General features: G+C 37.6%; 1 protein-coding gene across 3 annotated transcripts in view; it reads left to right on the forward strand.

Moving 5' to 3' along the window:
• Positions 1-3,296: 3,296 nt before the first annotated feature.
• LOC129236471 (protein spaetzle-like) overlaps positions 3,297-14,990 on the forward strand; it is a 57,274-nt gene continuing 45,580 nt past the window's right edge. For 2 of the 3 annotated variants that reach the window (XM_054870889.1, XM_054870891.1), the window contains exon 1: positions 3,299-4,435. In XM_054870889.1, the coding sequence (XP_054726864.1) occupies positions 4,370-4,435 (66 nt within the window). In that variant the 5' untranslated portion in view covers positions 3,299-4,369. Of the gene's footprint in view, positions 4,436-14,990 lie in introns of all 3 variants that reach the window. The other variant, XM_054870890.1, reaches the window with a different exon arrangement.

Here is a 14,990-nt window from a genome sequence, read left to right on the forward strand (position 1 = left end):
TTTCAAAGGTGGTTTTAAAATTAATAAAAAAGATGTTTAAAGTATTTATTAATCAATAATATATTTTCCTTCATTATTTACAATGTCTTCCCAACGTTTAGGCACATTTTTAATTCCCTGCTCAAAAAATTTTCTGTCCTTGGAGCCAAAATACGCTTCGATATCTCTTTTTTTAGCTTTTTTTGAGGAATAGTTACTCATATGGGAAAATGTGATAATCACAAGGTGCAATATCCGGAGAGTATGGTGGACGCGGCATTAGCTCCCATTCGAGCCCGTTCAGCCTGCCTCATGTTTGCCTTGCGGTACGAGGTCTTGCGTTGTCGTGGTGAAACAAAACTTTGCGTCTATTCACTAAAGATGGTCGATTTTTGTTAAGTGCCTCATTCAGGTTTGATAGCTGATGGGAATAATAATCAGAAGTTATCGTGTGGTTTGGTTCCAGAAGTGCATAATAAACAATACCGCCCATATCCCACCAAATAGACAGGTGAATCTTCTTGGGGTGAAGTCCATCTCTAGAGGTCGGTTCTGGTTTTTCATCTTCATCTAACCATTGGCGTTTGCGAACAGGATTATTGTAAAGGACCCATTTTTCATCACCAGTAACGATACCGTTCAAAAAACTTTTATTTTCAAGCCGTTGCAGCAGCTGAGAACACACATGCACTCTCTGCTGAAAGTTGGCGACGGAAAGTCTATGCGGACCTTTTCCCAACTGAACCAGATGCCTGTGAACTGTTCCATGCGATGAATTTAACCTCTGAGTCATCTTATCGACTGTCAAATTTGGCTCAGCTTCCAAGAGTTCGAGCAAGGCGTCGGAATTGAAGGCTTCAAGACGACCAGCGAGTGGAGCATCATCCACGCCACAGTTACCACTTCGGAATTGTTTGTAACAACACGTGCTTCTATCCGCGATTAAAATCACTTGTTGAATGCACAATATATCAAAGAAAGTATAAATAGTTTCGTTATATTCCGCAAATAATTTGTGTATGCAAAAATCGTACAAAAGTGAAATTATGGGTAAAATACGCACGAAATTATGGACTGACCTGATAATACAATATGAAGACTCGAAGACTTTATGATCTTAAAACGAAACGCCAATCCATGCACTTAGGTTAGGTTAGGTTATGGCGATAGTCGGTGTGCACGACCAACCTACTTAGACCTTACAGGTCCGTTGTGGTACCACTGTGCGGCACGGGAACCCCATTTACCTTCCGTCGTGGAACCATTTTGTGGCTCTTATGAAACGTAGAATTGATCCCAACCCCCACCAGACAGCTCTGTAAGAGAATTAAGGGGTTACATCTAGTTAGAAGCCCTGAAAAATGAGGTTTTTAAAAAAATTTTCCTGAGAAAACTTCTGAATTAATTGTTTTAAGCCTTTGTACACATATTATGGTAACTTTGAATAATATTTAAAAAAAATTTATTTGCAAGAATAACCGTTTTTATAGCTGCTACAGCAGATTTCCAGGAACCCCTCCAAAAAAAGACGTTTTACGGTGACCACTATATCTCCGAAGTGGATTATCTGAAATGAAAAAACCTAACGGATTTGATTAAAGTATTGTATATTCTTGTAATTAATCGAAGGAATAAGTAAAAAAAAATTTATTGACAAAATGGCGGCTTCTCAAAAAAAAAAAATCTATTTTTTGGAATAGTTTTGGCCTTAAATTGTGTATAAACAAAAAAATGTTTATCGGTTTTAAAAAAACTTCGATTAAGTACTAGAAAATATAGTTCAGAAGCCGGTGTAAAAATTTCAAACTAACCGGTTTAGCCGTTTCCGAGAAATCGTGGTCACCGACTTTCAAAACACAGTTTTGAGAAAAACAAGGTTAAAGTTTTAAAAGCTAATTTAAAGTGCTCTGACGCGTCGTTACATTTATGCGTATAACTTCAAAAATAATCTTCGGAATGACTTGAAATTTTCATAGTGTTTACTTAAATATATGTACATTACAAAAATGAAATAAAAAAAAATCGATTTTTTGAAAATGCTAACTAGATGTAACCCCTTAAAAAAGTATTTACCTAGACAACCTACTCGGATTTAACTGGGGTTGGACAATTGCAAAGGAAGTGCTCAACTGTTTCTTCTTCATCTCTGCAACTTCTGCAATATTAATGTGAGAAAACTCCTAGTCATGAGGAATGCCTGCCAAATAGCCAATGACCGGTTAATCAATGCATTTACAGAGAACAACTGCAACGAAAACTTAAATAACTCGAATCAGCAATTCGAAGTTCAAATCATTGATGATAATCTTGTTTGATACTCACTGGATTTCTAAAGCTGAAGTTATTAGTCGACATTCTTACCTTTACGTTCGTCGTGAACTACTTAGAAGAATAAGAGAAGAGCGGCTAGAATTGTGGAAGTCAAGTCAAGTCATAGACTCTGCATCGTTCATTCTGCATTGTCTTGTCTAGAGGAATTTAGTTCTGTGTAGAGATACAATGGTTTCATGATCACCTGTTTTATCCACCGAATCTTGCGCTATGCAAGTTCTATCTGTTTTCTGAGGTAAAACTTACATTGAAAGAAACGCATTTGTGCCTCAGTCTGGTTAGTCACGCCTCGCATAACGCATTTAATTGTTCTTAAGATCAACTTCAAAACAAGTTTCTGAATGCATCAGTCTGTAAATATTTTCGTACATACATACAGACATAAGCACAGATAAGAGACAAACGATTCGGAAAACAGATGTTAGTTGATATTAGGCGATGACTTGCGAACTAAGGGAACATATGGAACCACATCCATTCATACTTACAAACATACGAGTACATATACACGTGCTCAGATCAGATCAAAGTAATGATCGTTTATTAAAACATCTCTGAATAGGGCATCCAAAAATTTGGCGATTCGCGCTTTGTCTGATCTCGCATAATGATTGCGCTAATACGAAAATCTTTTTATTTATATACGAAGGGGCCAAGCAGACAAATACATACATATTTATAACTAAACGATCATGAATGTACTAATGCGTGCGAATAACTGTGAAATGGAATAAGTAAAAACGCTCAGAAAGTCGCAAAAAAAAAAAATTAAAAAAATAAACAAAAATCCCACAAGCAGTACTTTGATGGCGATGAGTTGGCGATCAGCTGTCGCTTTAATGGTTCACAGACTGAACGAACACCCGGCTGTCGCGCAAGGTTAATAAAGAGCGTACACCTGGCTCGCTAAATAGATTGGAGAGTGCATAGTTGCTCCTGTAAGCCGTCGCTGCCGCCGTCAACGTACTCAGCGTGGGAGATAGTCTCCAAGTCTGGTATTATGAGAGAGTAAAAAATGAAACAAAAATAAATTTGACTTGATACTCGGAAACTCGTCTGAAGCTTTAGTTGTAGCGCTGACGGCTTAGCCATTATCAGTCGTGGACACAGCTGTGACAGTTAAACAACAAATAAACGGCGAACGGAGCTCGACACGCGTGAACTTCGAACGAACCGTCTGCCACCGTCAACGTACTCAGCGTGGGAGATAGACTCCAAGTCTGGTATTATGCGAGAGTAAAAAATGAAACAATAATAAATTTGACTTGATACTCGGAAGCTCTGCTGAAGCTTTAGTTGTAGCGCTGACGGCTTAGCCATTATCAGTCGTAGACACAGCTGTGACAGTTAAACAACAAATAAACGGCGAACGGAGCTCGACACGCGTGAACTTCGAACGAAGAAGACAACAACGGATAACGCTGGTTTATTGACTAAAAAAAAAAAAAAAAAAAAAAAAAAAAAAAAAAAAAAAAAAAAAAACAAAGAAAATCAAACGAAATTAAATGAGTTGAGAAGCAAATAGCAAAATAAATTTTTTTATAAAAAAGTGCAAAAACATATGAGATTTACTTTTAAGGAAAGTAGGAAGTAATAGCGCGTGCCATTTTTTTTCTTCGTATGCGAGTATTGCCTATATGCACTCGAGTGAGCACTTCTGTACGTTAATTTCAGTTGCGAAACACAATTCAATGGTAGGCTGAGCAAAGTGCACGTGTTGATGCCGCGCTATTGATAAGAAGGCATAAGGAATACGTGAGGAAAACTCAAATACAGCTACGAATCGATTTCGTGTATTGCAAAACATCATCCGTCTGTACTCAGTGGAAATCAAAACTCAGAATCGCTGTGCAGGGTGCAAAAAACAAACAAAAAAACAAAAAAAAAAGAAACAAATTAACAGCTGTGCGACGTGCCAGCGTAGAGAGGAAATACCAAAACAGCATTTCAACACCACCAGCGGCGCTGCTACCATAGCTCTAGTGTGTTCCAGTGCGAATACGGCAAGTGTAGAGTGCAGAAAAAGCGTAACCCCGCGGAAAAATTTAAAAGCTTTAAAATGCCACAAACTTCTTGGCCTTTCAGACCGGTACTGCTGGTATTGTTGTGGGCATGTTTATTGCTGGTGAGTGAGTGTATCAATAGCAACAACGCATACGAGTATCAGCATCTACTTACGCTTTGTTTACCTTTCACCATTCCCCCTTTGACATTTTCCATTATAATGAATACGATTATCATTTTTTGTTGTTGCTATAATAATAATATGCATGCTCATATTTTCATACAATAGCTACACACACACACACACACACCCACACACATACAGTATATGAATTGTTATTTGTTGTTTATTTTCCAACGCTTAATTAGTGCTATTTCTGTTTACTTAACTCAGCTCCCCATTCTCGCTTTATAGATTTTTTTTTTTGTAATATTTTGTATTGGAATATGTAATTGTGATTTTATAGGGTTATAGATGTTAGCCACTTCATCATTTTGACCAGTTTTGACTAATTTTCTTTTACTTTTTTAATGTTCATTATTTTTTTATAAGAGTCTAATAAAAATCTTATAAATTCATGTTTCAAAGATAATTGAAAAATTATAATTTTTTTTTTAAATTAGAATTTGTAGAGAAATTATTAGTAAGGAATTTTGTAGATTATTAAATTTTAGTATAATAAAGTGCACAAAATTCCAATGATTTTTGATAATTTTTTCCCTGACGGTGTTAGGCAATTTCTCTATATAAAAAATTTCACGCATTCTTTGCATGCAGAAAATGAGCAACACCTCAGCGACAAATAAATTGCCAAAAATAAAAGTGAACTTTCAGCCACTGAAACTTGCACTTTATTATATTAGAATTAATTAAGCATAGAACTGCACATTCAGTCACAATGCATATCCATTTTTTAAATATTCTGAACAAAAAGTGAGATATTTTGTTGGAAATTTTTTTTGAAAAATTTTGCACAAAGTTCGTAACTTGAATGTATGTGGTTTTGTTATACTTATCAATAAGTAGTGACCTCATCATTATGTCACTCACTATATGACATAGGCAGGTAGAAGTGATAGGTAGGTAGCAGTGGCAGTCGGTCTCTAGATCAACTCACACCGTTGCCGATCCATTTTAATAGTATATATGCTACTCCTATACCCTAAATTGTTTTGATTATTAATTTTTGCGGAGAAGCATTTGGCTATAAAGGCAGTTGCCGGCACCGAATGAGTTGGTGCGTGACTACTATTCGGAATTCAGAGAGAACGTAGGTTCGAATATCGGTGAAACACCAAGATTAAGAAAAACATTTTTCTAATACCGGTCGCCCCTCGGCAGGCAATGGCAAACCTCCGAGTGTATTTCTGCCATGAAAAAAGCTCCTCATAAAAAATACCTGTCGTTCGGAGTCGGCTTAAAACTGTAGGTCCCTCCATTTGTGGAACAACATCAAGACGCACACCACAAATAGGAGGAGGAGCTCGGCCAAACACCCAAAAAGGGTGTACGCGCCAATTATATCATTATATTTGGCTATGAATTTCGTGTAGAATAACAATACTTAGGAAATTCTTGCGGCATTCGCGATTAGGCTAACACAAAAATGAAAATAAGTTCTTTATTAATTTGTATGCAATATTTCCTCGCACACAGGCTAACATCAGGTACGAGGGGTGCCTTTTATGTGTCGGGATTGGAGAACAAAAACAAATTTTAATCATCGAAAATCACTTTATTGTTTTTCGAAATATTCTCCATGAAGATCTATACACTTTTGCATGTGTTTGAACCAATTGTCGTAGCACTTTTGCCACTCTGAATGAGGTACCTCCAAAACATGCATTCTGAATGCTGCAACCGCTTCTTCAGTTGTTGAAAAACGTTGACCTCTCAGTTTGTTTTTTACGTACGGGAATAAAAAGAAGTCATTCGGTGCCAAGTCAGGACTATACGGCGGATGACCCATTAATTTCGATGTTTTGGGTGCTCAAAAATGCAGTTGTTTGAGCCGATGTGTGAGAGCTCGCATTGTCCTGGTGAAGAGTGATCCGTCTTGGGCGATTGGTTTTCCTAATTTCTTGGAAGACAACTGGCAAACAAATGGTTGTGTACCACTCAGAATTTACTGTTCTGCGTTGTTCTAGTGGTATGGTTGCGACATGTCCAGTTTTACCGAAAAAACAGACGACCATTTGCTTGGAAGTGCTTCGTGCGCGAACAGCTTTTGTTGGATTTGGCTCATCTTGAAACACCCATACAGTCGACTGCTGTTTACTTTCGGGCTCATACGCGTAAATCCATGATTCATCACCTGTCACGATGTCATAGACGTGTTTCGAAGCCCCGCAATCGTATTTTTTGAGCATTTCCTTCGACCAATCGACACGAGCCTTTTTTTGAGTGATTGACAAATTGTGTGGGATCCAACGCGAACAAATTTTTTTGACAGTCAAATGGTTATGCAATATTGAATGTATGCTGATCCCACTAATGCCTAAGATTGTCTCAGTCTCACGATAGGTCACATGACGATCTTGCAATATCAGTTCGCGCCAGCATCAATGGTTTTCGGAACAACAACTGATTTTGGACGACCTTCACGAAATTCGTCTTGGAGTGAACTACGACCACGATTGAATTCACCTTACCATCGATAAACACGGGTCCTTGATGGAGCTTCATCGCCAAAAAATGGATTAAGTTCATCCATGCAATGTTGCTGAGTTAATCCACGTCGAAAGTTGTAAAAAATAATCGCACGAAAATGTTCACGATTTAATTCCATTTTTGGACCGAGATGAATCTTTTAAGTTACTGTAAACAACGCAAATAGCGCTGGTATTTCAAAACGTTCTGAGTATGTAAAAGCCAAAAAATGTCAAACTTTGCGATACAGTTGTCAGTTGCCAGATTGCAACACCAGGGTTGCCAAATCCCGACACATAAAAGGCACCCCTCGTAGAAATAACAAGTGAATCCTCCGATTGGTATTTCCAAAGTAGAGGAGGATATCGTTGTTGTTGTTTGTTAAGCAGCATATCGAAACCCTGCTGACGTCGGTTATCTTAGCAGTTTTAGCCATAGATGTCAACCAATAGTAGGCCCAAAAAACGAGTTGTTTGGACAAAGAAGGACCTCCTATAGGGGGTGATAGATGAGTTGGTTCAAGGAGGGAAGCATGTGCGGGCTCTATGTATATTAAGTTAGAACAGGTTATGAAAATAGTTGGAGCTTGTCTTGCTTTAATATTAGTGCAGCGTGGATCTTACAAGGGAGCTGAAGCTGTATGCCTGTTATAAATGCATAATGCTAGCTCTACAGTGTCCGGCACTCGAAGTGTAACCAATTAAAAATGCCATACATTTAGTTTGGAAAATTACTTTTATTCATTTCAACGTAAAAAATGTGTAAAAATAATACAAAATTAAGAATCAATTAACTTTTGCTCGATATGACCACCTTTTGTCTTGACTACGGCCTTGAGACGTTCTAGAAACGAATGGCAAGCTGTCCGAATGTGACTTGCAGGTATTTTGGCCCACTCGCAAACAATGGCTTTTTTCAGTGCCTCGAGGCTGGTGAATCTTCTAGTTCTGACCTTGCTCTCTAAAATGACCCACAGAGAATAATCCATCGGGTTCGCGTCTGTTGAATTTGAGAGCCATTGTGCGGACATTATGAAGTTCGGAGCGTTGTTTTTTTTTTTAGAAATTCTTGGTTCACTCGAGCTTTGTGAGACGGTACTGAGTCCTGTTGAAAAGTCCATGTTCTGCCACCGAAATATTTGTCTCCCCAGGGCTTCAAAGCAACCTCCAGAATACTTTCCCGATAATATTTCACATTTACCTTGATGCCAGGCTCGATGAAAACGATTGGAGGGCGCCCATCTGCGGTTACAGCGGCCCTAACCATTACCTGTGGCGGGTGCTGCCTCCTGGTGCTCAATCGATGACTCAAATTCTTGTATGTACGGTCGGTCAAATAAACCCTAACATTTTGGGAGTTAACGAATTGTTCAACTTGACCTGCTCATATCTGACTTCTTGCAGCTTTGGTGTGAGATAAAGCGCCTTTTGGATCTTGTAAGGCTTGACTTTGAGATCAGTTTCCAGTATGCGGCGGCTGCTACGGTCAGATATTATCAGTTCCTTCGCCATTTGATAGGCACTTCGTCGGGGACTTCGCTCAAGTCGCTTCTTCACTTTTTCAACCATTTCACGTGACGTTGCAGTCTTTTGATGACCACTTCCAAGACGTTTCGTGGTGCTACCAGTATCATTGTAACGAGTAATGGTGCGATAAACAAACCTTTATTTACTTAAAGGTGCTCGAGCTCACGAACAATCGTTGGTTGTGATTTTCGAGCCAAATATAATGCAATGAGACTATTACGTTTGAAATCCATTACTGATTTTCTTTTTTTGCGTTTAGTCTCGACAAAATGCTTCCGCGCGCTTATAAACAATACTCTGGACTGTCATTTAGCCGACTAATATAGTACAGCTGATACCCGTGCATCAGCTGCACGAGCTGTCTGAAGTTGGTTACTCTTCGAGTGCTGGAACACTGTATAAAAACATTTTACAAAGGCATGTAACACATGTGATAGAAAGTCCTGGGTTTAACACCATAGATGGCACTAATTTTATTGCATTCACCCCTTTTTTAGTTAGTAAAACCTTAAAAAGACAGCTGTTGAAATTTTATGACATTCTATTGATTAGTTCGTGTCTTACAATTGCACTATACGTTTTAATAACAGAAATTAGGGCTGAATTGGATGACCTAATTCAGCTCGGACTCAAATTCTAACAGATGATTCTACTACGCCAGTTCAGGGTCTAAAAATAGTACATAATGTTCCAGTATCTTTTCAAGTGACGTGAGTTGGTGGAAAGGCAAATTCGCATAAGGTGATGTTACTAGACCACTTTTTATTTCTTTTTTATTCTTTCACTTTTGTAGTTTTATTGTCAAATTGATCTGTTTTATTTACATTTTGATCGAAATTCGTTGAACTGGTGAAAAGTAATCAGCTGATTTTGAATTTCAATTCACCAAATTCTTGTTCTTCTTTATTGGTGCGTTAACCGCCTAAGCGAGTTTGGCCGAGTTTAATAAAACCTCGTTCCTTCCTCGTGCCAACCGGCACTAATTGGGCATCCACAGAAGAGAAGAAAAGTACTTCCCTACCTGATCTTTACAACCCCAAAGAAGACCTTACTCTTCCTCTGCTCGCAGGTACCTCGTCGAATACTTTCAGAGTTGGAGCATTTGTATCCATTCAGAGCAAAATAGGCCTATGCCGCCGTAGAGCTCGTACAGATCTGCGAGCGTGCAAAGAACAACAAATCTTCCGCAGAATCTTTATGTCTATCAGTCTATCAAATTTTAAAAACATAATACATGTAATACATTCTTTTTTCTCCTGTTCTTTTTTCTACCTTATATGAATTCACTTGGGTTAGTGAAGTCCATTAAAACGACTTTCAATGATTATCATTTAAGGTTTTAGTGCTTGCGATTATAGGTAATTCTGGATAGCTTCTAATTTGTCTATGAGACGGCTAAGCCTCCAGTAGTGGTCTGCTGGGGTGACTTCTATGGTAACGTCCCTTGAAATTTGCACTTGAAAATTGCTGCTTGTATCGAATTCTTCTTGCATGAGGCGCTGCTCTTCACGGAGTACCGCTTTCAAATCTTTGTTTTCGAATCTGTTCGCTTGATAAGGCCATCTTTACTGTCGAAACCAGAAGAAAAAAAACAAATCAGTGAGAAACTCTAAACTTCTCGCTGCTATATACGAAACACTAGCACCAGAATGACAGTTCTTGGTGAGAGAAATAAGAAATACGGGAGAAATAAGTGAAAACTTTACCAAAATGTATTTTTAGACTCAAACGGACTGCGGCAATTCAAGTGGGTGTGGGTTATCGCAAATATGGCTTCTTAAAGCTTTTTGTGCCTGTGTCTGTGTCTGATGCTCCAACTCAGCTGTTTCTTCTTCTGATAATATTTGCAAATCTATATTACACATCCTTCAAAATTTTATTTATTTTTTCCTATTTACATATTCCAGTAGCGAATAAAAAAGTATCTGCATCAAGATTTATGACTAATTTCACATCGAACTACGCCAACACCGTTTTTTCGAAATTTCCACTCGAATTAAGTATTGCAACAGACCAATTCAACCAATTCAAGATAAAGTAAACAATACACATGTACATATAATATGTATATATATAAGTAAAGAAAGTGTCATTGTAAGAGTTAGTCAAAGTAAAATCCAGCACCAGATGTTAATTTTTCACTACGCCAGCGTCTAGGTGCTTTGGTCATTATGATAATTTACACATCGATAAGTAAAATTTAGTTTGCAATTTTGCTTTTGCGAATAACTCTAACGTGAATTGTTTAAGTCGCATTTTATTTTCACAAGCGAATATACAAAAACTATTTTTAGCCGTTTTGAGTATGGCTTAAAATATTGGCTCACTGCACGTCGTTAGTCAATAGACACAACAAAGAGACAGCTTTCATGTAATAAAATTGGACAAACATATATGAATGAGCCCTTGTATGTATGTAAGTATGCGTGGACGTTAAATAATATTTGGTATATACAGTGAGTCAAAAAAGTATTGGCACACTCGAAAAATCAAAGTTCTCAGTGCTATAACTCTTCTTCTAATGAAAGTATTAAAAAAATATAAAACGGTGCTTTCTAAATGTGTTTATTTATTACGTATTTGAACAAAAAAAAAAAGCTAATATCGACTTTGGTTTACAGGCTCAATCTTGAAAGGCAAAATAAGGCACAAATCTACATCAAAAAAGTTTAGGCACATTCTTTATGTTAGCTTATGCTTTTGGCATCGTAACGGTAAACTCCCGTTATTTTCACTCTTGCTTTTTACTTATTCGTACGTTTTAGGAATTACATACGGTCGCAATCACTTTTGATCGCGATTTCAACGGGCATAGACCAAAATGGGCTGTGGTATTGAAATTTTCCTAGAACTACGTCAATTAATGATAAAACTGTAAGCCAAAAACTTCGGCTGTCAAATTGTGCGAGACCCTGCAAAATTCATTTGAAATCAATTTCAACCTCTAAACTGTTCAGAATATTCCATATAAAGGGTGGTTAAGTTTCAAGGGCCGGTATTGATTTTGAATAAAATACAATTTTTTTAGGAAATTATTGTCATTTCTCTTTATTATGATAATATTGGTATGGCTCAATTACATATGGAACAAAATATCGGCCAAGGTGCCGCCGCAGCCTCGGCGGCACACCTCCATCCGATGGTCCAAATTTTCGATGACGCTGAGGCACAATTGAGGTTGATGTGCCGAATTATCTCATCCTTTAGCTCTTGAATTGTTGCTGGCTTATCGACATATACCTCTTCTTTCAAATAACCTTAAAGAAAAAAGTCCAACGGTGTCGTTGACGTTTAGATGTGGTTCACATTCAACATCGGCCCTTGAAATTTAACCACCTGGGTATCATGGCCGGGTTCCTCGACGCAAACCCTTCATTTCAAAGGTAAATAAGAAAAAGAGGTTAGCATTTGCTAAGCATCATTTAAATAAGCCCGACGCTTTTTGGAACACCATCATATTTAGTGATGAATCAAAATTCAATTTATTTGGGTCAGAGGGAGCACAAAAGATTTGGCGAAAGCCAAATGAAGAGCTTCAAGGAAACAACCTGCTCAAAACAATTAAACACGCTGTAGGAAATGTGATAGTTTGGGGGTGTTTTGCGGCATCTGGTGTCGGAAAGCTCGTGTTCATAGATGAGACAGTGGATAAGCATGTGACATGCTTAAAGCAAATTTAAGTCCAAGTGTCGAAAAACTGGGCCTTAATGGGGCAACTTGGCAATTTCAATAAAATAATGACCCAAACCATACGTCTTATCTTGTACAGGAGTGGTTGATATACCATTGCAAATAGCTTAAAACACCCCCCCAATTGCCGGACTTAAATCCTGTTCAGCATGTGTGGCATCTTCTGGAACGGAAGATATGATCTCCCCACAGAACGTCAAAGGATTCTCTAAAAGAGGCAATAATTACTGAGTGGAAAAAAATAACACCTTCCGAAACTTCAAATCTGGTAAATAGTATGAAGAGACGTTTGCAGGCCCTTAATCAGTTTAAAGGAGGACCCACAAAGTATTAGCGCATTACAGCTGCATTGGAGCAAGCTGATTACGCTATCTGTGCCAATACTTTTTTGATGTGAATTTGTGCTTTATTTTACCTTTCAAGGTTGAGCTTGTAAACTTAAATCGAAATTAATTTCTTTTTTTTTGTTCAGATACGTTATAAATAAATACATTTAGAAAATACTTTTTTCTATTTTTTTATACTTTCATTAGAAGAAGAGTTATGGCACTGAGAACTTTGATTTTTCGAGTGTGCCACTACTTTTTAGACTCACTGTACATCCAAGCATGCAGCTCAGACCAGCTGGATGAGTTCAGGCCACATTGCGATTATATAAATGCATGCAGTATATGACTTTATGATTTCTTCGTCAAAATAATTGTATATATACCATACACAGATAAATCCAAGATGGATTGCGGCGTCAGCGCGGGTGAATATTCGAAAGACCTCGAAATGTCCAAGTCCTTTCGCCCGGCGAACTGGAATAGCATCTTTCAAGCAGACATTCTTGGGATAAGAGAAGCTTGCAAGATAATCAAGAATCACCCACAAAAACTATCAGAAGCACTAATTTTTACAGATACTCAAGCAGCCTTCTTAGCTATAAAAGCACCAACAACCAACTCAAAAATTATCAAACAATGCAAATTAGAATTAAATGTCTTAGTAGGTATGACAGACATCACTCTCATCTGTATACCTGGCCATAGGAACATAGATAGAAATGAGAAAGCTGATGAGCTGGCAAGACAAGGGACTTCCTCTGGTGCATCCGAAGTGATAGAAGTGGACTGCCACCGAAGCGTTTACAAAAGGGAGATCCCTTTGCAATATCAAAAGCAGGCTGTTGACGGATGGATCAACACCGAAACCTGCAAAATAGCGAAGAAGACTTGGCCAGTGAACAACAAATTGAGAACTGACGAGCTGTTACGAAAGTCAAGAACAGACATCTTTAAAATTATGACAACAATAACCGGCCATTGGCCTAACGGAGACCATACTAGGAAGAGGGATTGGCCGATAGATACATGTAGAAGCTGCAATCAAGAGGGCTCTAGGGAAACAGTCTTTCATTATCTGTATGAGTGGCCAAATCTGGGTGCTCTACGACATAGAATGCTGGGGAAATTCTCAATGAACAACTTGGTAGGAATTGTAAGAAAGAAAATAGATGACATAGGCAGATTTATAGCCGAATTAAAGATGGTTTGACTAAATAACGACAGTGGTTCTGCTTGTGGTACATCAAAATGCCACTTTTTGCGCTAATTGAGTCTGGGGCGTGTCACCCAGACAGCAACCAACCAACCAATTGATGGCGAAGATTTCTTATGCACTTTCAACATTCGTTCATAAATTTCCTCTGCTTTTCTCATATGAAAAGAGTACCAACATAAGAAAAAAAATGTAGGCTAGGAACATCGCGCTCTCTTATCGCACCGCAAAACTTATTGAGCAACCTAGTATTTTTTGAAAACGAATAATGAAATGAGAAAATTCAATATGCATGCCGCATATACACTAATTATTTTACTTTGTTTAATATTATTTAATTTTATAGCTAACCAATTAGAGCTAGCAATTATAGCTAACAAATATAGCTATAATTATAACAAGTTTTCAAATTAAATAGGTTCGAAATACAATCCATAGCAGATTTGGCTCGAATAACAAACGCATCTTTTGTTAGTGCTGATAACCTCTTGCTGCTGCCAGTGCCTTATCAGTTGTCTAGATGTCAAATGTTGATACGTACGTACTTGCCTAATACATTTGTAAGGCAACAAACATAGATTAAATACACAAATAATGGGTGTTTTTTTGGAAGTATAAACTTTTCCAGAGCGTTTATTTGAGACTGTCATTCAGTTAGTACCGTCAACAATGAGATAAAACCAGAAAGTGCTAGAAAATACACATACATACACACATTGATGAAAAATTTTCATAAATAATGAAGTGAGCATCGCTTCTGTCGGTGCAAAATGATTAGTAGCGAAAATTTGTGCATGGAAGATTTCCCGGAAATTTCGCTTTGATAGCCGAGTGAAATAAAAATAATGGTAATAATTACAAAAGCAAAAAATCGACACGAAGGGGGCGTTAACGTTCAGTACCTTTATGTGACCACTTACAGTACTCGATGAGTACATCAGCATGAAGACCAGTCCGGTTTAAATTCGGCTGATTTACTTTGAAAAAAAAAAAAAAAATTAAATGCAAAGTACTGGCCATACAAACCCACCCTCTTCAAAAATAACAAAAAATTGAAAAAAATCATAATTTGATTATTTAATAATTTAATTTAATTTATTACTATTTAGTAGATCCCGTGCTCGTAACCCATTGAAAACATGAAATATCAAAAAATAGAAAAATGACATTGAATGCTAAATCTCTGGGCGTGTCTGCCATGAAAGGCGCTACTCATTAAAACTATCTTACGATCAGAAACGTCGTAAAATTGCCATTTTGGAAAATTC

The sequence above is a fragment of the Anastrepha obliqua genome, chromosome 1 (genome assembly GCF_027943255.1).
Source record: "Anastrepha obliqua isolate idAnaObli1 chromosome 1, idAnaObli1_1.0, whole genome shotgun sequence".
Classification (NCBI taxonomy): Eukaryota; Metazoa; Arthropoda; class Insecta; order Diptera; family Tephritidae; genus Anastrepha; species Anastrepha obliqua.